Below are 21,366 nucleotides of genomic sequence, written 5' to 3'. Positions count from 1 at the left end.
AAAAGATAATAACAATTGTCAATTTAGGGTTTAAGAACACAATATTAATATATATTAAATATATCAACACGAACACATAACAATGTCAACACAGTTTTATATTTACATTGTACAAGCATTGTATTGACGTATTATGTAAGATGTATTGGTATAAAACTGCTATACGAAATTTATGAATATTTACGAAAATTTTATCAAATTTTGACTCGAAACATATGTATGTAGGAATAGGATATATGTTGTGCGAAAAAAATAATTTAAATCGAGATAGTTATATGCATTTAAAGTTTTGAAATATTTTTCAAAAGTTAGTTATAACTAGGGGTGGCAAATCGTGCGTTTTGTGTCGTTATCGTGTCGACACGATAACGACACAACACGATAACAACAAACACGAACACGACCCATTAAGAAAACTCCAAACACAAACACGAACGACCCGCTACCCTCACACACGAACACGACATGAACCCATTAACGACACGAACCACTTCGGGTCAACACGACACGATAACAACACATATATGACACGACACGATAACAACATATATATGATACGACACGAAACTAGAATAATAATATATAAATATATAAATATTATTTCTAATATTAAATTTTAATTTTTAATTTTAAATTTTAAATTTTAAAATAAATAAAATTATAATAATATTATAATATATTAATATTATTTCTTAACGTTTAACACGAACGACACGACACGACATGAAGTTTTCGTGTCTTTATCGTGTCGACACGATAAGGACACGAACCCAATAAGCTTTCACATATACCCATTAATTTCGTGCGGGTTCGTGTCGTGCCAAAAATTGTCAGCCCTAGTTATAACTATTTTTTTGTTAATTGACATTAATACCCAACTGACATTTTTTTGCGCATGATATTGATACTCAAAGCTGAATGTTCTTGACCCATCTAATGTCTATCATTTAGTTGTAGTCAGCAATTTATGGGTGAGTTAACAATATAACACATCCTCGTAATTTTGACTATATTTTTATTTGTAGTTTGTAATTTTCTACTTTTTAATTAATATGAAATAGTTTTTCTTTTGTTTTTATTCGATAATATGATTGAAAATGAGGCTAGCTGGAAAAATGGTTGTGGCTGATTTTAAGAATTGCATCAATGATGAAAAATTGATTATAAAATTTAATCCTCCTAATTTTGACTATATTTTTATTTGTAGTTTGTAATTTTCTACTTTTTAATTAATATGAAATAGTTTTTCTTTTGTTTTTATTCGATAATGTGATTGAAAATGAGGCTAGCTGGAAAAATGGTTTTGTGGCTGATTTTAAGAATTGCATCAATGATGAAAAATTGATTATAAAATTTAATCCTCCTAATTCAATGGTCACTATTTTTTCTCTCTCATATAATGGAAAAAGAGTGAAAAATATTATGAAATGGATCGCAGAGGAAAAGGAGGGGAAATAAGATAAATTATCTATCTTCCACTATTCAATCAAAAAATAGAAGACACGCTGGCCAAATAGGAAATGGGAAGTAAACCTCCTACTTGAGGCGCCATACGATTATACCTATACCCCGCAGTTGACCCCTCTCTCTCATATATATCTATCTAGAGACTAGAGAGAGGCACTTACACATCTGAACAATTAGTTTTGAATTATGTTGATGCTAGTGAATTGCTCCGGCTGCCACACGGCCCTCCAGCTGCCCCACGGCGCCACCTCAATCCGCTGCGCCGTCTGCCATGCCATCACCCGCATAGCTGATCCCCGGAGCGCCCCTCCTCCCCCGCCCTCTCCCTATCTTCCCGCTACTTCCTCATCTTATAACAATGGATACAACAACAACAACTACTACCAACCTTCTCCTCCTCCGCCCGTCCCCGCCCCCTCGAACCACAGCCAGAAGAAGGCAGTCATAATAGGGATCTCCTATAGGAACACCAAAAATGAGCTTAAAGGATGCATCAATGATGCCAAATGTATGAAATATATGCTCATCAACAGGTTCAACTTCACCGAATCCTCAATCCTCATGCTTACTGGTAATCTTCTCTCTCTTTTTTCATACCCAATTTGTTGACTTTCCTGACTCCTTCAATGTTTGACTTCTTCATGTCAACTTGCCAGCTGAGCTTTTACAATTCCAATCAAATAGTTTTTATTTATTTATGGACATTGCAAATTGAGATATATAAATTCAAAATGTGTGGATGAACCTTGCATGACAGGGTAATTATTTGCATTTCCTGTTGGAAGATTCTTTAGTTCAGGGATTTCACTATAATGAAATGATAGATAGGTGTCCTTTGACAAGGAAAATAGGTAACAAGATACTAGAGATGCATCTGCTTTTTTGAAAATGTTGTTACAGAATTTGATTGCTGTTCACTACATGAGTTTGATTAGCTTCTAATAATTATCCATAATCATAAACAGTATATATGCTGAATTTATTTAGCTTTTGACAACAATATTGAAAATGGTGTCCCAAAGGTAAGGAATCATATACCAAGTTTTCTTTTCTTTTTTTAATTAAAAGATTTATAAACAATAATTGGAGTATCATAGTTGGCTATCGAATCTAATGAGAATATATTTTCAGAAGAGGAAACTGATCCCTACAGAATACCAACCAAACACAATATTAGGATGGCCATGTTTTGGCTCGTCAAAGGTTGTAAGTCAGGGGACTCACTGGTATTCCATTATTCCGGCCACGGGGCACAGCAGCGTAACTATACTGGAGACGAGATTGATGGGTTCGACGAAACACTATGCCCTCTTGACTTTGAAACGCAGGGGATGATCGTCGACAATGAGATCAATTCCAGTATCGTGAGGCCTCTCCCAGCCGGTGTGAAGCTGCACGCAATAATAGATGCATGTCACAGCGGCACAGTGCTTGATTTACCCTATCTTTGCAGAATGGACAGGTTAGTTCAGGTAGATAGTAGGTTTGTGTTAAAATACTAACTAATTTCCGATCCAAAATCTAAATTTTGTATGTTAAAATTATCAACACAAAGATATAGGTATATTTAAATTTACATGTTGTATTGATAAAGTTATGTCTTCATGTTGGTAGTTTTAATACACAATATTGAAGTTCTGGGTTCTGGATCGGAAATTAGTTAGCATTTGATCACAGCCCGGGTAGATAATACCAACATAGCAACTAGACGAAAGTTAAAAAATGGTTGCTACATCTACACAGAAGTGGAAGGTACTCATGGGAAGACCATCGTCCTCCATCAGGAGCGTGGAAAGGCACAAGCGGAGGCGAAGCCATATCCTTCAGTGGTTGTGACGATAATCAAACCTCTGCTGATACCGCTGTAACAAACTCTACGTTTTTTCTTTCAGAATCACTCTTTTTTCAGATAATAAACTGATGAGGCAATTGAAAACCAAACAGGCTCTATCAAAGGTGACGTCTACGGGGGCAATGACCTATGCATTCATCCAAGCAATAGAGAAAGGGCAGGGAGCTACCTACGGGAGTATCTTGAACGCGATGAGGTCTACCATCCGGAAGACTAGTGAGGAGCTAGTTGCGGGAGGGGGTCCTGTCACAACACTACTCACAATGCTATTGACAGGGGGAAGTGGTGTTGGACTGAGACAGGTACGGCCGCACAGTTGCTAGCTACATTGCGTCTTAATTTACATATAACTACAAAAGCCTAAATTACGATAAGATCATGCTGAATTGCAGGAACCGCAGCTTAGTTGTAACGAGCGATTTGATGTCTACATGAAACCATTTTCACTCTAAGGAGACAGTATCTAGTTCCAAGTTAATGTCATGGATTGTTTCTGGTATCTGATTTATCTGGACTCACAGATGTTAATTTCTTCAACCTTTCTCAATTTCCTTTATTTATTAGATACAGACTTTTTCATTCTACCTTTTGTTTTTTTTCTTGTGATATTTCTAAGGATTTGGCTATCTATCATAAATATATGGAAATTAGTGTCAACAAATCCTATAAGATGGGCTGATGTAGACTAAAATGCAAAATCGAGCATTAAAATACAAGCATAGCTAATGTAATGAAGTTCTTTCATTTAATAGATAGTTTTCAATGCTTCCTCCTTTTTATACATAAATATATCCAAAACTATTTGACAAATAAGCATATATATTCAAACAAAATTAGATATGAATCATATTTCCGAAGGTGTAATACTAATAAGCTTAACCTGAGGAGGAGGTGGTGTTGCTTATCATCAAATGATACAATCAATCACAAAAAGAACAGAGCATACGTTCTTCACGTCTTGAGGCCTCAACGGTGAACTTCGTCTCCTGGACATTTCCTCGAACACGTTCAGCTCTTTCTTTTTAACCTTGTGTTTTTTGACTTCTGTTTCTTCCCGGAACTCCATCCAAATCACCAGTGTAGTCTCGGACTTGAACGGTTCCGCACAACCAGTCGATTGCACGATAAGCATCTTCGCGGTTAGCCATTGATGAAGCTTGTGAATCGGAGGCACCCCCTAACAAAGCTGATATACAATGAAAAATAAATGGATTTCGATTAATTTTCTATTGCAATGTGCATCTTCCATCTCTTTTTTTCTAATCTCCCTTACTTTAACAAACGTGCACTAATATTCATTTTTCAAATGTTACTGATTTTTTAGGGTGTCTCCGGTGGCGCCCTCCCACTCGCCCCTTCCACTAGCCCTTCCCATGCCACGTCAGCACTAGCACTTCTCATTCCACTGCCACATCACTAGCCCTTCCCACTGCACTAGGACTTCCCACTAGGATTTCCCACAATAAAATTAATAAATTCACAATGAAAATTAAAATTTACGGAATTAAAATTTCGACACTAGCCGTATTTATAGAGTTTTTTTTTAAAAAAAATAAAAAATCGGTGGGACGTCCGAGTGGGACGTCCTACCCACGCCACAGTGGCGTCCGTCAGGTAGGACGTCGACGGGAGGGGCGAGGCCATCGCAGGGGCACACGGTACGGGCGTGGGCGCCCTTCCCGCCCACGATGGCGCCCGTCAGGTCGCCCGTCCCCGACGGGCGAGTGGGAGGGGCGCCGGAGGAGGGAGTCTAATAACACTCTCACCATGCCACCGTAGCGCAAGTTCAGTTGAGTTGCACGTGAGTTTTGAGAAAGTATAAAAGAAAGATATATAAAAAAATAGTGAAATGTGGATCTATTTTTATACACTTGATAAGCTTGGATTTTGCACAGGTTTAAGGCTATTATATTAATAGGTTTGTTTTAAGTGTCAAAGTTGCATTACTTGTCCATTATTTGTCATTTTGGTATTTTAACGTGTTTTGTGATAAATGTGTTAAATAGAGCCTAAAAGGACAAAAAGAGGTCGAAATCTAGAAACTGGAGAAAAGTGCATGCCAGCAGTCGCTGGACCCTGGCCAGGGGTGTTGAAACAAGTCCAGAGAGCTCGGAAACTTTCCCGGTGGCCCGCTGGGCCTGTTCGCTCGCAGGAATCTCAGTTCAAACCATTTTTTGGCGATTCTGAGGTTCAATCATGGCGTGCTATATATCGTTCTCTTCGTCTTCGAAAGAGTTTCACATTGGTACCTTTATCATCTCAATAGGAGTTCTATGAAGAAAGTTATGACCATTCTACAAACGTCGCGCAATGATGTCAAAGTGCTGAATTTAGGCGGAAATTCAAGGAAAGAAGATATTCCTATTACCTTTTCCATCTCTTTTATTACTTGGAGGCAGTGACGGAGCCACGGTGGGACCAGGGGATGATTGGGCCCCTCAGCAGTTTGAATATTTAGTATATATAATATATATATGCTATGTTAACAATATTAGTAGCTAGTGCAGTTGGCATGGAAACAAGCCACTCATCTGCGAGATATTGAGTTCAAATCCTGCTGGTACATTTGCTCCCCTAACTGATGCTTATATTTTGGATTCGTATATGTTTTTTCAGATTTTCTAATATTAGTAGATAATTATTTAACTCTATTAACTATAAATGTATAATCAAATTAGTAAAACTATTTTAAAGGTATGTTTAGTTCATTTATTTTAAAATTTCTTAAATTAGTAATTATGGTTGATGTTGATAATATTCATTTAGAATATTATTGATATTCTCACATTACCATTTATATTGATTTTATCTCAAGTAATTTTGCATAAACTATTGAGATTTATATACATAAAGAATGATATTTATAATTTTTAAGAATAAAAATCAATTCTATAGACATTTAAATATATAATTTTGTATAATATTAGTAAAATTAATATAATGCTATGCCCTAAAAATATATTCATATTTTTCTTATTATCTGTTTCTCATACACGACTTTTTCTGTAGCTTATGTTCGAGTTGTTTTCGAACACCAAAGATACTCAATAAATTGTAACACTCCATCCGTTCACGAAATAAGTCTCATTTTGTTATTTTGAAATGTCCACAAAACATAATTTCATTTATAAAAATGGAAAATTTTCGTCTCATATTTTACCCACATTTTATACATTTTTTCTCTTACTTTACCATTTTCTCATTAAAACTTGTGTCATCTACAAATAAGACTATTTTTTATGGACAAATAGAGTACTTGTTGGGGGCCCCATCGTTAAAAGTCTGGCTCCGCCACTGCTTGGAGGACACTTTTAACAAGTTTAACCCTTTTTCAATCCTATAAATTTTTGGAAAGAGTGGGTGTATGTATAAATGAAGAAAGAAAGAGTGGGTGTATGAAGGGATAGAGATAGTTGAATATTTAATTGAAAAGAGAAAAAAGTAGTTGAGTGTATTAACTGGAGAGAAAAAGTTACCAAAAATAGAAATATGTTATCTTGGCTGGGACATGGGGAGTATTCTTAAATTTTATTTTGTTTAATTCAAACACTCAATCTTTATAATCATAATACTGCTATATATATACGCATCGAGGCATAAGATATGGTGCCGTGTAGGATAACAATTAAAAATAAATATCATATATACATAAGAAATATTTTAGATGAAATGTCATATTATTTAATTGCGTTATAAATATTTTACTAAGTATATTATGATTCAATGAAATACATTATTTAAAATAGTTTATTTTGGTGATAGCATGTAAAATTGTTGAACTGTTTATTTATTCAAATTATATGATGTTTTCCTTTTTATGTGTATATCTTATTCAAATTGTATGAACTATTTATTTATTCAAACTATATGATGTTTTCCTCTTTGATTCTTAGTCGCATCCTTTATGTGTAAATCTTATTATGATTAACTCATACTCTTTAATTCTTAGTCGCACATCTCCACTTTGTCATTTGTTTTATTTGATTTTATTCCACTCATATAAAAAATTAAAACTGTATACAATCGTTTTGTTGGATATGAAAAATATTTTATTTAGAGTGGATTGATAGAAGTACATTTCTCTTTATCAATTTTTTTTATATATATTTTAATCTACTTACTTTAAAATTTATCTCTATTATTTGAAAATATTATATCTTGTGCATAGTACGAGTGATAATACTAGTTGAATTGAAGTATTTTGATTTGTTTCTGTGTTTGTATATACATGGGTTTTTCTAGTTTGGAAGAGTGCCTTGTACGCTATGGCTATGGCTATGACTATGACTATACTACTGCAGCAGCTTTTTATTCCTTGAATATTGTAATACAGCTATTATTCAAAGAAAAAATGTTTCTCTTTCGGAGAAGATCACGTGTTAAGAGGATCTGCTCACTTTCCCGCAATTTTTGTTAATTTTTATGCTACTTTAGATAGTTATAGATTTTAATTTTAGGAAATGAAATAACAAACACCGACACTTATTCTTATAAACATAAAAATAAATCCGGTTGATGTTACAAAATAATTATAATTAGATTGGTTAATCATAATTAGTACTTCCTTCGTCCCAGGTAAGATACTATTTCTTTGGATGGCACGGGAATTCATGCAACTTTATTTTGTTTGTGAAATGAAAAAAGTAAAGTAAGAGCTAGAGGGAATAAAGTAGAGAGAAATGAGTTTTCATTTTCAGTAATGGATCATTTTGATTGGGACAAACCAAAAAGAAAAGTATTTCTTCTTTAATGGGGTGGGGTGGAGGGAGTAATAGTTCATATGTTCATAGTACAGTTTAGTATGTAAAACAATTCTTGTGCCGAAATTTCATTGTGATTTCGTTATTAGGAATATTTGTCTGTCATGAGAAAATGAGGCGTGGAAAAATGCGGAACCGTCATGTGTTCACAGTGTAAACACGAGAAAAAAAAGGCGTGGAATAATGCAAAATGTTCCATTTCCCACCCTATAAATATACCATCATATTCATATTCGTATTCATATCCACACACCAAATACAAAACAAAATGAAGAGATGGGCAGCTTTTGTGGCGGTGGCGATGGTGATGGTGATGGTGGCAAGTGCGGCAGCGCAGGGGCTGAGCCCGAGCCAGTGCAGCAACCAGAAAAATAATCTCAAGTACACGTGTCGTAACGTGGTGGTAGGGGGGAAGCCATCGGAAGGGTGCTGTCAGCTAGTGAGGGCGGCGAACACCGAATGCCTTTGCCAATTTGTTACGCCCAAGTTGGTTGCCGCGCTCGGCGGCGCTGCCCGTGCTATTGGACTCGTTCGAGGCTGCGGCAGAACCATCCCCCGTAATTTTAAATGTGGAAGTTAGTACACTATATACATTCATTTAATTAAGCTATATCTTAAATTCTTTCTTATTAATTTAACTCTAAATTCTAACTAAATTTAATAATTTTTTAAATACGAAAAGTATTTCTGACTTAGACTTATTTTCTTTCAGGTTTGACCACTCCCCCTTGAGGATATCTGTGTCCCTTATGTTGAAAATAAATGAGCTACAGTCTCGTCACCTCTTCGTACGTTTGTTTCAATTCTGTTTTGCACTAATAGACCGTGTTTAGCTTCTATCTAATCAGCGTTATATATGAAAACCTATATTATATCAAATGGTTGTTGCTGCAGTCAAATGAGGCTCTCGTGGTTTTCTCATATTTTGAGATATGACTCCAACTGAGAAAGAAATGTAGTAGATAAATAGAATAAACTATAAACAAGTTGGCAAAAAAAATATTGCATCTTCTAGAATAATCCTTCCTCTTTAGCCAACTTCAAGTATGATTCCATATGAGTAGTTATTGGCTCTGAATCATGCGTACGAAAACTATCCAATAAGTTTGAAAACATATCCCCACTGCAAGACAAAATATCCATTTCACCCTGTCATTTCTAGGCCAAGAAAACAACTAACTTCTCCCAAACTTTTCATATCTAAACAAACATATAAAGCCTCTTGAAGAGGAGTAATTTCAGCATCATCATTTTCCAAAATAATCATAATATCCATGTAGATAAGAATCATTATACAAGACGAAGACGTTCTCTTGACAAATAAACTGAAATCAATTTCAGAAGAATTATAACCACAAAATTCAAGATATTGAGTAAATCTTAGATAAAAGTCCAAAAATACACTTTCATTAGTCTAAGTAGTACTCCATCTGTCCCATTAAAAATTAAAGTTTTCCTTTTTGAGTTGTCCCATTAAAAATGAAATGTTTTTTAAAATGGAAACAACACATCTATACTTTTTCCTCTCTCTTCGTTAACTCACAAAACAACACTGCATAAAATATCGTGCTGGAAACCAAATGTTTCATATTTATTGTGACGGAGGGAGTATTTGAAATCCAAACATGGTACTTGAGCCAGCCATTATGTCACGACCGCACTTAGCTAAGGATAGCAAGTTTAGTTTACTGTGACTATGGGGGGATTTAAAGAAGCGGGGAAGAAAAAAAGGGATCATCGCACAATTGAACATAACTCGAAATAATTGGAATAACTTAAAAGAATCGTAGTATCATCACGAAAAAGTATAAGCTCAAAAGAAGCAATAAAACAACGGAAGCATTTAGGATGAAAGGAAATATGTCATGTGTGAAGACATGAAATTTTCAGAAAGTTAAGACAAATTCTTCATCGGCTTTGCTCAACACCCACCCGTCATCATCGCTCAACCTGCACATTTAGAAAAATACATGCAGGGCTGAGTACTTGATATAACTCAGTGAACATATGCCAAAAATATACTTTACATTAAAACTAGTTTTGTCAAGCCCATCACTGAGTGAGCTCGGGATTTATCTTAAAAAGGCCCGAGTACACTATACTCTTTTCTTTTGTAAACCATGACTGGTCTGTCTATTTTCCTGTAGCATATACCATATCCAAACCTGTGTGAGCCGAGAATGTGGCCACATTCTCAGTCATTGGACCTGCCAACTCGAAAGATGGCTCACGATCCCTGGTGTACACTAATCCGAGTAGGGTTTGCGGCCTTTCTAGGATTTGAATTCGATTAAACTAACCTGGTCTAGTAGGGAGGCTCCCCTTGCTAGACAAACAAATAGGCATTGCTAAAAATGAAATATGGCAAGACAAAACATACTTGAAATTTAAATAACTGAAATCATACTTTAAAGATAGTGCATAATTTAAAAGAGAAAGCACGACAATATGCTGGGTAGAAAAGCCCACATAATAATATAGGGTAGAAAGCTCACCTCGTTAGCTTAGTTTTCTTAACTTGGATTTTCTTATTCCGACTTTAACTTGCTCGCGGAAATAGCCTTTTTGAAAACATGTACTTAATCAGACTCAAGAAAATATATACTTGGAATGCATGCTAAAGTGAGGTTCTGGTTTGTTCTCTATTCTTTCTTAAAAGTTTTCTGAAATTATTTTACAAAAATTAAACCGTTACTGTGCTACTATATTAAAACTAAGCTTTCCTTCGAATTAATTATTTAAAAAATTAAAACATCGTCTAGCATATTATCACAACATCCCCACAATTATTTATTTACATCTTACATTAATTTGGGAAGCCCAAACTTTAATATACGAATTCAACAACTTAAACAATTAAATCCTAGTCTAGCTCTTATGGAGTATTATTTTAGTCCAACAAAGAGACTCCCAAAACAAGTCCTATTAATTTAATTAAAATTCACTCACTTATGCAAGTCCATTAAAATGAAAAATGATTCAGCACAATCGCCGCTGCCTCCCTTTCGTGTGCCATAGAACTCCGTCGAAAGTCATCTCCAGCGCAGGCGCGGAGGTCACCGTTCGAGGCACCCTCGGTGCTGCATCGGCTCTTTTCGGCCAGCGGTAATTCCTTTCCCCTTTTCCTATTCTGAGTTTTATCGAATTAGAGTTGTTCTCATGAAATTGAAGTTGGTTTGGTTTCAAGAGGCAAAAACATATCCTTTTATTAAAACAAAGGTTGAATTTATTCCAAAAGATTTTAATATTTGCACCGAATTCTCATGGGCTAACTACCGTGAATGATGAAAAGGTATGCTATGGAAATAAAAACATAGATACATGAACTAATAGAAGGTATACCCTGTTGTTGGAGCTCACTGTCTCTATTTCCCTTCTATTTCCCTTTTCTATCTTAACTCTTATTTTCTTCTTCTCTAAGAATTTGTATGTGGTGAAACTGGAGAATAACTTGCATATAGAAACATATATGATGGCTATTGTTGGGAGTGATGATATGATATATGCTTTGCTGGACATTTTTCAAGGCGGCGGAAGGATTTGGCAGATTCTACGGAAGACACGTTGAGTTAGGAGTTGCATATTTGAAAGTCTATTGGGCTGTTAAGTAAAAATAAAGAAGGCATAGGGATGGGCTCTCCCAATAGTGGTTTTAGAAATAAAGATTGTGCTAAAAATTTTTCATAAGCCCAACAATTACATGTGAATTTTCTTACATTTTATTTCAATGGGAATGTAGGGATGTTCATGAATTTGTACACTCATGCCTTGGTGTATTAGTGGTCTATCAATTACTTCAAAAGTGAAATTCATTTTTTTTTCATTCAGTCATATCTTTTAATTGGTTTGGTTGGGGAAATCAGAAATTAATACGCAAAAGATGTTAGAGTTTGTATACTAGAAATCACCTTTCGAGTGATTGAATACTGTTAAAACTCTTATTTTATTTTCCAAATGAATAAACAGATTATTTTTGTCATAATGTTTTTATGTTTTACATTTAATGAATGTTTATTGCATGTTTAAATGTATAAGTAACTTAACAAAGTCTAAGTCTTTGTTTTAGTAGACCGGTTGTGGGCGTCGTTCATTTTAAGGTAACACGGTCAGTTCTGAACAAAGAAAAGAAGAATTTCACAACCTAGATAGGCTTAGACTACCTATCGTGAAAGGTTGCAATGTCAGTCCGATTATTTCTAAGTCTTACTGAAATAAGATGACGTTGGTGTGGTATAGCACTTTGAATGGATCTAACAGCGAGACAGTCTTTATGCTATTCTACTGAAAGACGAGGTCTTGTAAATTATTATTTCTTAATCAATGTACGTTAGCATTGAGCATAGATTATGCACTACTTTAACTTACCAAATGGTGCGGGTTTTTCGCAACCCAATAAGCCTGGTATATTTGGTAGTGGTGATTAATATCTAGCGGTGCTAGGATTGCTATTATGTTGAATCGTGCGCGAGGTGAGTCTCGTTTGATAACATCCTCAAGAGAAGCTTGAAATAAGGTTTTATTATTCGGAACCTAGCTAGTTGGAGTTTAATTACTCTATGAATAATAAATAAGATTTTCTTGCTGAGTCCTCTCTTGGAATAAATAAGATATTAATTAATTAAGTCCATAGCAGACAATAATTAATTAATGGATGTTTCTATCTTAAGCGCGGGAAATAAATATCAAGTAATGGAAACCCGAAATACTTATAATTTCGGATTTGGATGGGAGTGCAATATTACTTCTGTAGTGGCTGCTCGTAATATTCCAATTATAAGCTTATATTAAATTGAGTTTAATTTAATTAGTAAAAAGCTAATTGGAGGAGCCCATATCCAAAGCCTTACATAGATCTCTGTCTGGGCCCAATATGTGACTTATTATAAATAGGAGAATAAAGGAGCACAGAAAATACACTTGTTTTCACTCAAAATTTTCGTCCCCCTCTCTACATAGAAAAGGGATGATTTTCTCTCCTCCGAGGGAAAGGATTTCCGTCTTCTTTATTTAAGTCCTAGTACACTTGGTGAGATCAGCCCACCCTGATATCAGTTTACGGTCCGGGAACCAGACAGAAGATCTGTGGTTTTGTACTAAAGATCTTCACGTGGAGAAGGCGCTAGCTATCTGCGATTCTTTGGAGAATCATCAAGGTATAATGGCTAAACCGTAGAAAAGCATGTTTTAGGTTTCAATTAATTTAAAGCATGTTTTATTTGAGTTATGAGCATGATACATGTGATAATTACGCGAATAGAATTTGTCCAAATAATCTGCTAAATAGATCAGAATTATTATGTAATTGATTTATGTGAGCGCTTCCGTTGCCAACCCCTTCAAAAGAAACTTGGGATTTTAGATAATATTCTACTAAATGGTTGACATATATATATATATATATATATAGGGGCGCACTATGGTCCATAAGGCAAATTCTATCAAAAATCAAAGCAAATCTCAGCCCTTGGATCCTCAGATTAGATGGTTGTGATCATAATACCCGAGATACATTATTACACTAAAAGCGTTACATTATTAACTAGGCTACATTATTAGACTGCACAATCTACATTATTAGACTACAACGTGTTATATTATTAGCCGAGCTACATTATTAGACTACACAATCTACATTATTAGGTGACACGTGACATTAATCTAACGGTTACATTACAGGATCCCATGGCTGAGATTTGCTTTGATTTTTGACAGAATTTCACTTATGGACCTGATCACACACACACACACACACACACACATATATATATATATAGGGGAGCATTAGGGTCCTATTGCCCCCTTAGTGTCTATTTCCTTCTTAATATCAACCATTAGATTAAAAGGGTGGATGATCTAGATTAAGATTTCATAACTGACTCCGTGTTGCATTATTTGGTGGAATTGGTGCATTATAGGGGTATAAATGTAAACAAATCATTTATATCACACGTTTAAACACTGCAAGTCCTATAATTAAGCAGAATATTCCATTCCACACTCTCTCACTCATTCCAAATGCCTCCCCCATTCCAATTTCGATCAAAACCCTTTCCCCCAATTCCACTCCTAGTCAAAACCCTAGCCGCCGAGAAGAGACCACCAAAGCGGTTTTCCACGCTGCTTCCGTGAAAACCTTTTGGCCAAGTGAACTCTACGTTTCTCAGTCGTTTTCAGCCTTCTTCGTCGGTGTACGGTTGCTATGGCAGTGCAGATCTGGTGGAAACTGAATCAAAGCCTGCGATTTCGGGTAAGTTATGAAGCTTCGACGTTTTTAGCAAAGTTATTATGGTGGGTTTTTCTATAAATCAGCACTTCGTCTTCATTATTATTATTATTATTTTTCTGTAAATCAGCACTTCTATCTATTAATTTACAGTTTTTGGTTTGGCGATAGATTTCGATTTTGGTTTGCTACATTACTGACTTTGGATTTTTCAATTGGGTTTTTCTTCATTATTGATTGATTGGTTTGTTGTTAATTATTGTGTTTAATTTTGTGGTATCTGTTCATTAGCATTTATTTGAGTTTACATTCATCAATGATTCTAAATCCTTGATAGTGGAAGTTTGATAATTTGCAGTGCATTATATGTGTATTTCTGTGAAATTGTGAATCAATTAATACATTATTTGTTTGATCATGTTGCATCATGTAATCAGATGCGTAAATTAATTGTTCAATTTTGGTGGATCATATTAATGTACATCATTTAGCCAGTTAGTTATGTGCATTAAACGGTTCTGTTTTGGTACATTATTTATACTGTTTTGTACATTACATTAGTTTAATTTGATACATTATTCATCCAGTTTTATTGCCTTGTTCTCGACAGCAGCGAAGCAACCTAGGTTGGATTTTGATGAAGCATTCGATGATGTGATTTCTCTTGCCATTGCATAGAAGTTTCGCCAGCGATTGACCGAGACAGAGTCTAGTAGATCCCAAGAAGAAGCTGCTCAAAGAAAACCTAGAGAGAAGAAAGAGAACCACATGTACTACCGACGATGCCCGACAGAAGCATAATATGTACATTATTCACTATTACGAATGTACATTATTAGATACTATTGGTACATTATTCACTGTTACGAATGTACATTATTAGATACTATTGGTACATTATTTACTGTACCAAATCTAATACACACATTAAAAAATGAAATTTAATTCATGTGGTGGTACTATACCCTAGCCCCATTGATTGATAAACCCTAGGGGAATGAATCAAACTTCATGCCCTTGGTGATGGTTTTGTTTGTGAGTGGGTACTACAACCTAGCTCTATGGATTCCTAAACCCAAAGGCATGAATTCAAGTTCCTTTCAAAATTATTCTCTACAATCTGTACATTATTCACTGCTACAAATGTACATTATTAGATACTATTGGTACATTATTTACTGTACCAAATCTAATACACACATTAAAAAACGAAATTTAATTCATGTGGTGGTACTATACCCTAGCCCCATTGATTGATAAACCCTAGGGGAATGAATCAAACTTCATGCTCTTGATGATGGTTTTGTTTGTGAGTGGGTACTACAACCTAGCTCTATGGATTCTGATGAGTCTCGTTCTAAGCCTTGGTTACTGGTCAGTATAACGTGCTTTATTGGATAATATCTGCAAAATAGTTGCTAAAGTGTGCAGGTTGAGGTACTAAATCAGGAGGAAAGGATCGGAAGAAATTCGGGTGAAAAAGAAGCAAAAGGTGTGCAAACTGGTCAGTATGAGCAGAAAAGGTGCAAACTGGTCAGGATGGATGCTACGGAACTGGACACGAGAAGGAAGGACTTGCTTGGAACAATCACCTACTAAAGAGGGGCAAAATTGTCATTTTGCATGAAGAGGCAGCCCTAGAAATTAGGGCAAGCCACCCTATAAATAGGAGCTGAACATAAGGAGGAATCACTTTTGACTTATCACTTATCACTTTGAGAACACTTTTTGGGAGAATAGCTCCATTAGCTCTAAGTTCCACTCTCTAAATCCAGCAGCCTGCCATGAAGATTCCGGCCACCAGCCGGCGGGGAGTCATCATGCCTGAATCATTCCAGCCGCCGTAGTCCAGTTCCAGTTTCAGAAGAAGCCATCAGCCATTTACATGCTTTCTTTTAATGCTTTCTTAGTTTAAGAACTTGTTTTACTTGCATTTGTCTCGGATTTCAGTAGTTAATCTGTTTGAAGCATCTTATGGTTTGAATGTTTGAATGAAGTTAAGTTTTTATGGTTTTATTTGAGTTTCAGCTTTGTTATTGCTTTAAATCTCTCTAGTTAACTAGATCTGATAGTTTTATGTTGTTTAAGTGCTTGAATCTGCCTAGCTTAGTTAGATCTAGTCTTTCCTCAAGTGTTTACAAGTTTTAATCGGTTTAAGTTTCACAAAAATGCATGGAATTCGTTTCTGCTTGTGTCTGTCACTCTGTCCTGTTGACCAGTATGCGTAAATCTCAGTTTTTCTTGCTTTCGTTCTTGATTTCAAGTTAAATATTGCATTTACGAATTTTTGAGCTTGAGCATTCATCAATGGAGTTTGTTAGATCTGGTTAGTTTAGCTTGGTGAAGAAGAAAATGTCACAATCAAAGAAAGATATGTTGCTTTTGTTACTTTTTGCTTTTGTACTTGCACTTTTTTCAGCTTTTCTGCAAACCCAGCAGCCAGTCTGCCAGCATGTCCTTTGATTCCCTTTACCTTTTGTCTAGCCATTTTTAGTAAGTTTCGTCTAGTAGCTTCTCATATACATAACTAGGTGTCCAACTTTCACATTCACGTACACATCCAATAGCATTAAGCATTTAGTTACCTACTGGTCAGTATAGGTAGAGTCTCATTTTAATTTTATGCCTAGGTAGAACTCAACCCCAAAAGCGTGGTAGCTAACCAACCCTTCCAAAATGTCTTTGCAATTGCACTTCGCCTACATCCATCTCTGTGGGATCGACCCTTACTCCACTATACTAGCCAGTAGAAGTGGGTTGAGGTATTTTTGTTGACAAGAGGTTTTAGGCACAGACCCAACGACACAGCTAGGTCTAGGCACCCTCCTGGCCAGTTGACACGCACACACAAGAGTCGCCGCCCTAATAAAAACCTCGTCTTGTCACCTTCTTCTAGCCATTTTTTTCTTTTCAATTCTGCTCACTTTCTTTCATTTTCCTTTGCTAGTCCATTGCCTCCAGCTCTTCCTGGATCTAGCGCTTCCTTCACACACCTACTCTTAAAACCGCAAGCACTCCAAAGAAATAAAGTTTGTTTTTTCACCACATAACCAATGTATGATATTATTCTATCAATGATTATGATAAGTAATCCGGGCTCTCGTTTTAACTTTCATTTCCCGCGCTTAAGATAAAAATGTTCATTAATTAATTAATATCTGCTATGGACTTAATTAATTAATTTCTTATTAATTCCAAGAGTGGACTTAGCATGAAACGCTTATTTATTATTCATAGAGTGATCAAACTCCAACTAGTTACGTTCTGAATAATAAAACTTTGTTTCGCCCCATAATTCACGTCAACTTCCCTCCCCCATATCTTCCCAAATCTTTATTTATTTAATTGTGGGATTATATTCTTGAACTCTATAAATAACGAAGAGACATTAATCTAAACGAGACCCACCTCGCGCACGATTCAATATAATAGCAATCCTAGCATCGCTAGATATTAATCACCACCACCCAATATATCAGGATTATTGGGTTATGAAAAACCCGCACCATTTGATAAGTCAAAGTAATGCATAATCAATACCGTATGCTCAATGTTAACCTACATTGATTAAGAAACAAATATTTATCAAGACCTTGCCTTTCAGTAGATAGCATAAAGACAAGTCTTCATTGTTAGATCCGTTCAAGTGCTTTACCACACCAATGTCATCTTATTTCAAGTGAGGCTTAGAAATATGCGGATCAGACATTGCAACCTTTCACGATGGATAGTCTAATTCCATCTAGGTCGTGAAATTTTTCTTTTCCATTGCATAAATCTGACCGCGTTACCTTAAAGTGGACGCCAGCCCACAACCGGTCTACTAAAAAAAGAAAGACTTAGACTTTGTTAAGTTAACTTATACAATTAAACATGCCATTAACATCCATTAAATGTAAAGCACAACAACATTATGACAAAAACAATCATGTTTTATTCCTTGGAAAATAAAATAAAAGTTTTACAAAATTCAATCACTCGAAACGTAATTTCTAGTATACAAACTCTAACAAATGGTTGGGTGCGGGCTATTCAAGTTATGAATTTTCTGGTCATAAATTTTCAACCCTAACCCTGACCCGCCGGGGTCTATTCGGACCTAAAAACTTTTGAAAATAGTCTCTTGTATCAAAATTTTCCTCTATAAAATTATTTTAAATTTTAGATATTTTTTCATATAAAATCTTCAAATTTTCAGTGTTCTTCAATAATAGTTGGAGAAAAGTCTTTCATCTCGATCAACTACAACATAAATATAGATAAATCAAATTAAATCAATCAATTTGAACTAAAGGTTGTTTTCGTGTCATTATTTTGGCATGTACATAATTAATTCTTCATGAAAATTAAAAATCACATTTTACATGAATCATTATTAAAATGATAAATAGTATACCATGATTTTGATGGGTTAGTTATTAATTTTTTCAGGATTAGCTTTGGACTTTGGTTGTGGTAAGACAATAGTGACAGATGATGGGACGATGGAATAATGAGTCTAGGTGGAAGTTTTTGATATGTTTGTGATGCTTGGTGTTGTGATTTTGTTTTTTATTGGGTGAAGTTTAGAGTGTATTGAAATGAAACTTGTATTTAACCTTTATTGGCCTGATTAGATTGGATAATTTTGCAATGTCTAATTTTATTGATTAAAACACTATTATAAAACAAGATTAGTGAATTTGTTGAATTATGGAACTGAATTTGCTATTTTGCTTGTGGTAATCTGTTTACCTTTTACCTTTATTTCTAGCCCCATGAAATAGATAAGTTTATAATTCTTGTTTTGTGAATATGTTGAAGTAGATGACATCTTCAAGTACTGGAGAATAATTATTTTATGGATTCGAGGAGACGTCAGTGCTCTATTATCAACATAAGCACATTTCGAATACATTGTTGGTAGATGGCACAAAGCATAGTTTTAGAGTTTGCCAGACAGAAACTAAGGTATGGGAGGTGGAAATGCATGACAATGTGAGGCAATGGCTTGGCGTATTTGGGTTTAGCGGTGTGTTAGAGTGTAAGAAGCCGATGAAAATCGATAATGAGCTTATTGAGTGAGAATATTCTTTAGAATTTGAGTTAAATATTAATGGCTGAAATAAAGTCACTATTTGATGTGATATTTCACTAAAATGGCGTTGAGTTTAGTGTAAATAGTTGGTATTACCTTAATAGAATTAATTTTGCAATACTATTGAAAATATTTCTCTACTGCAATTTAAGTTTTATCGTACAATTAAAATTGATCTTTGAAATACTAATTTAATTACACTAGTGAATCCTTTTAATATCTTATACTTAAAATATATGGCAGCTGTCTTCGTCAACGACAAATGAACATTAAGGCTTGGAGGGGCCATGGGCCCACTATTTTCAAGAAAATGTAAAGATATTCTAATATTTTCATAATTATTATCGATAAAAAAAATGTAAATAGGCATGTTTTTTTTAATGTGAGATGATGTTGTTGCCCCTCATCTATCTAGTAAGCCGTATGTCAATCGGATACAAGTTTCGCTCCTTCATCACTTCACTACATCAATTGTAGTGAAAAAATAACTTTATTTATTCTTATATATTATTCCATCCATTTTATATTTGGGGTAATTGCTTTTAAAATCACCAACTTTCCATGAATTCCGGTTTTTCCCACGAACTTTAAAAAGTTCGTGTAATGCCACGAACTTTATTGTCGGTTGCTATTTTCCCATGTCAGCCTTCATCAAATAGCCATAACTTCTTCATCCGAACTCCGATTGAGGCGTACATAGTACCCACGCGAAGCTATTTCAAAAACGAAAATAATGATAGTAAGATAAAAGAATTTGGACATTGTCTTAATAGGAAACGAACAGTATGAATCAGACCGGAAAACCTGACATGGGAAAATAGCAACTGACAATAAAATTCATGATATTACACAAACTTTTTAAAGTTCGTGGGAAAAATCGGAATTCATGGAAAGTTGGTGACTTTAAAAGCAGTTACCCCTTTATATTATTAATATGCAGTTATGTAATTGCGTGAGGCGAGTGTGTGCGACGTGTGTCGTGTATTTGCGTGAATGTGTTGTATTGTGTTATGTACATAGTGTGTTCGCAATGTTGCCGCGTGTATTATGTGTTTGTAGTGTAAGCGTGAGAAATATTCAATTTTATATTAGATCAAATACTTATTTTGGCTATATAATTTAATTGTAGAATCAGGAGCCTTCATATTTATAAATTTAATTTCAAATTGAAACATGTTTTGTGTATACTAAATAATGAATTTGGAATCAAAAGTTACGATTTCAAATCCAAACCTTCAATCCCATATCAACGTAAGACAAAAAAAAAATACAGAAATTAAAATATTTGATGGACATGATTATTAAATAGAGATAAAGCAAAGAAGAATACAATTTAAATTTGGGAGAAACATAATAAGAATTCTATTTGTCAACTTGATTGAGCTTGCCAAGACCATTGCAGTTAGCGCATACAATTTGAGTCTGATCTTTTCTTGCCGCATTTGCCCTCAGCGCCGCCCCTCCTTTCCTCACAAATCCTGCTCCGTCGCATTCCGGGCACCTGATAATCATATTACAATTACAATTACAATTACAATTACAATTACAATTAATAAAAAAAGGAAATAGAAAAGTGTAATTTTTTTAATTTATGCTGACGTGTCTTTGCGGGAGAAGATGATGGGGAAAGCAGTTCCGAGCAACGCCACCGCGGCGGCGCCGGCTATCAGATACACAGTCCCGTCGGCCGAGACATCTCCGACGGCAGCGACCACCGTCAGCTGCTTTCTTTGTCTGATTTTCTGAATTTCACGGTGCAAAGAAATTGTTGAGCCGAAGAATGCATTCAAGGATGATTTTTTGATCGAGTTTGAGGGGACGAAGAGAGCCTGGAATTGAGCGACCGACGCCATTTCAGCTTGTTTTTTTATTTGCAGAGATTGACTCGGAATTTATTTTATATTAATAGTGACACAGATTTTGTGATCGGGTATGTAATTAAGTGGACACGCGATGAACAACACATTGAGTTTGCAATTGGATAATG

The 21,366-nt window shown here is 35.2% G+C and overlaps 3 protein-coding genes and 2 long non-coding RNA genes across 5 annotated transcripts; 3 read left to right on the top strand and 2 right to left on the bottom strand.

Annotated features, from left to right (window-relative positions):
• Positions 1-1,473: 1,473 nt before the first annotated feature.
• LOC125204676 (metacaspase-1-like) lies at positions 1,474-3,903 on the top strand. Its single transcript, XM_048103383.1, has 5 exons — positions 1,474-2,038; positions 2,599-2,929; positions 3,211-3,331; positions 3,412-3,621; positions 3,712-3,903. The coding sequence occupies exons 1-5, from the start codon at positions 1,654-1,656 to the stop codon at positions 3,769-3,771; spliced, it is 1,107 nt and encodes a 368-aa protein (XP_047959340.1). The 5' UTR covers positions 1,474-1,653; the 3' UTR covers positions 3,772-3,903.
• A 4,432-nt stretch (positions 3,904-8,335) lies between these two features.
• Positions 8,336-8,974, top strand: LOC125208258. The gene is made up of 2 exons (XM_048107842.1): positions 8,336-8,654; positions 8,792-8,974. The coding sequence occupies exons 1-2, from the start codon at positions 8,348-8,350 to the stop codon at positions 8,809-8,811; spliced, it is 327 nt and encodes a 108-aa protein (XP_047963799.1). The 5' UTR covers positions 8,336-8,347; the 3' UTR covers positions 8,812-8,974.
• An 870-nt stretch (positions 8,975-9,844) lies between these two features.
• LOC125204633 lies at positions 9,845-11,101 on the bottom strand. Its single transcript, XR_007173602.1, has 3 exons — positions 11,029-11,101; positions 10,575-10,640; positions 9,845-10,029 (listed from the first exon to the last, which is right to left on the bottom strand). It is a non-coding gene; the product is annotated as an uncharacterized LOC125204633 (long non-coding RNA).
• On the top strand, positions 10,883-11,906 carry LOC125204632. Its single transcript, XR_007173601.1, has 2 exons — positions 10,883-11,184; positions 11,607-11,906. It is a non-coding gene; the product is annotated as an uncharacterized LOC125204632 (long non-coding RNA).
• Positions 11,907-20,647: 8,741 nt separating this feature from the next.
• On the bottom strand, positions 20,648-21,271 carry LOC125204762. Its single transcript, XM_048103489.1, has 2 exons — positions 20,979-21,271; positions 20,648-20,880 (listed from the first exon to the last, which is right to left on the bottom strand). Exons 1-2 carry the CDS (start codon positions 21,230-21,232, stop codon positions 20,742-20,744), a joined length of 393 nt encoding a protein of 130 aa, XP_047959446.1. The 5' UTR covers positions 21,233-21,271; the 3' UTR covers positions 20,648-20,741.
• Between the last annotated feature and the right edge of the window lie 95 nt (positions 21,272-21,366).

The sequence above is a fragment of the Salvia hispanica genome, chromosome 2 (assembly GCF_023119035.1).
Source record: "Salvia hispanica cultivar TCC Black 2014 chromosome 2, UniMelb_Shisp_WGS_1.0, whole genome shotgun sequence".
NCBI classification, from domain to species: domain Eukaryota; kingdom Viridiplantae; phylum Streptophyta; class Magnoliopsida; order Lamiales; family Lamiaceae; genus Salvia; species Salvia hispanica.
This window is presented reverse-complemented; position numbering and strand designations above follow the sequence as displayed.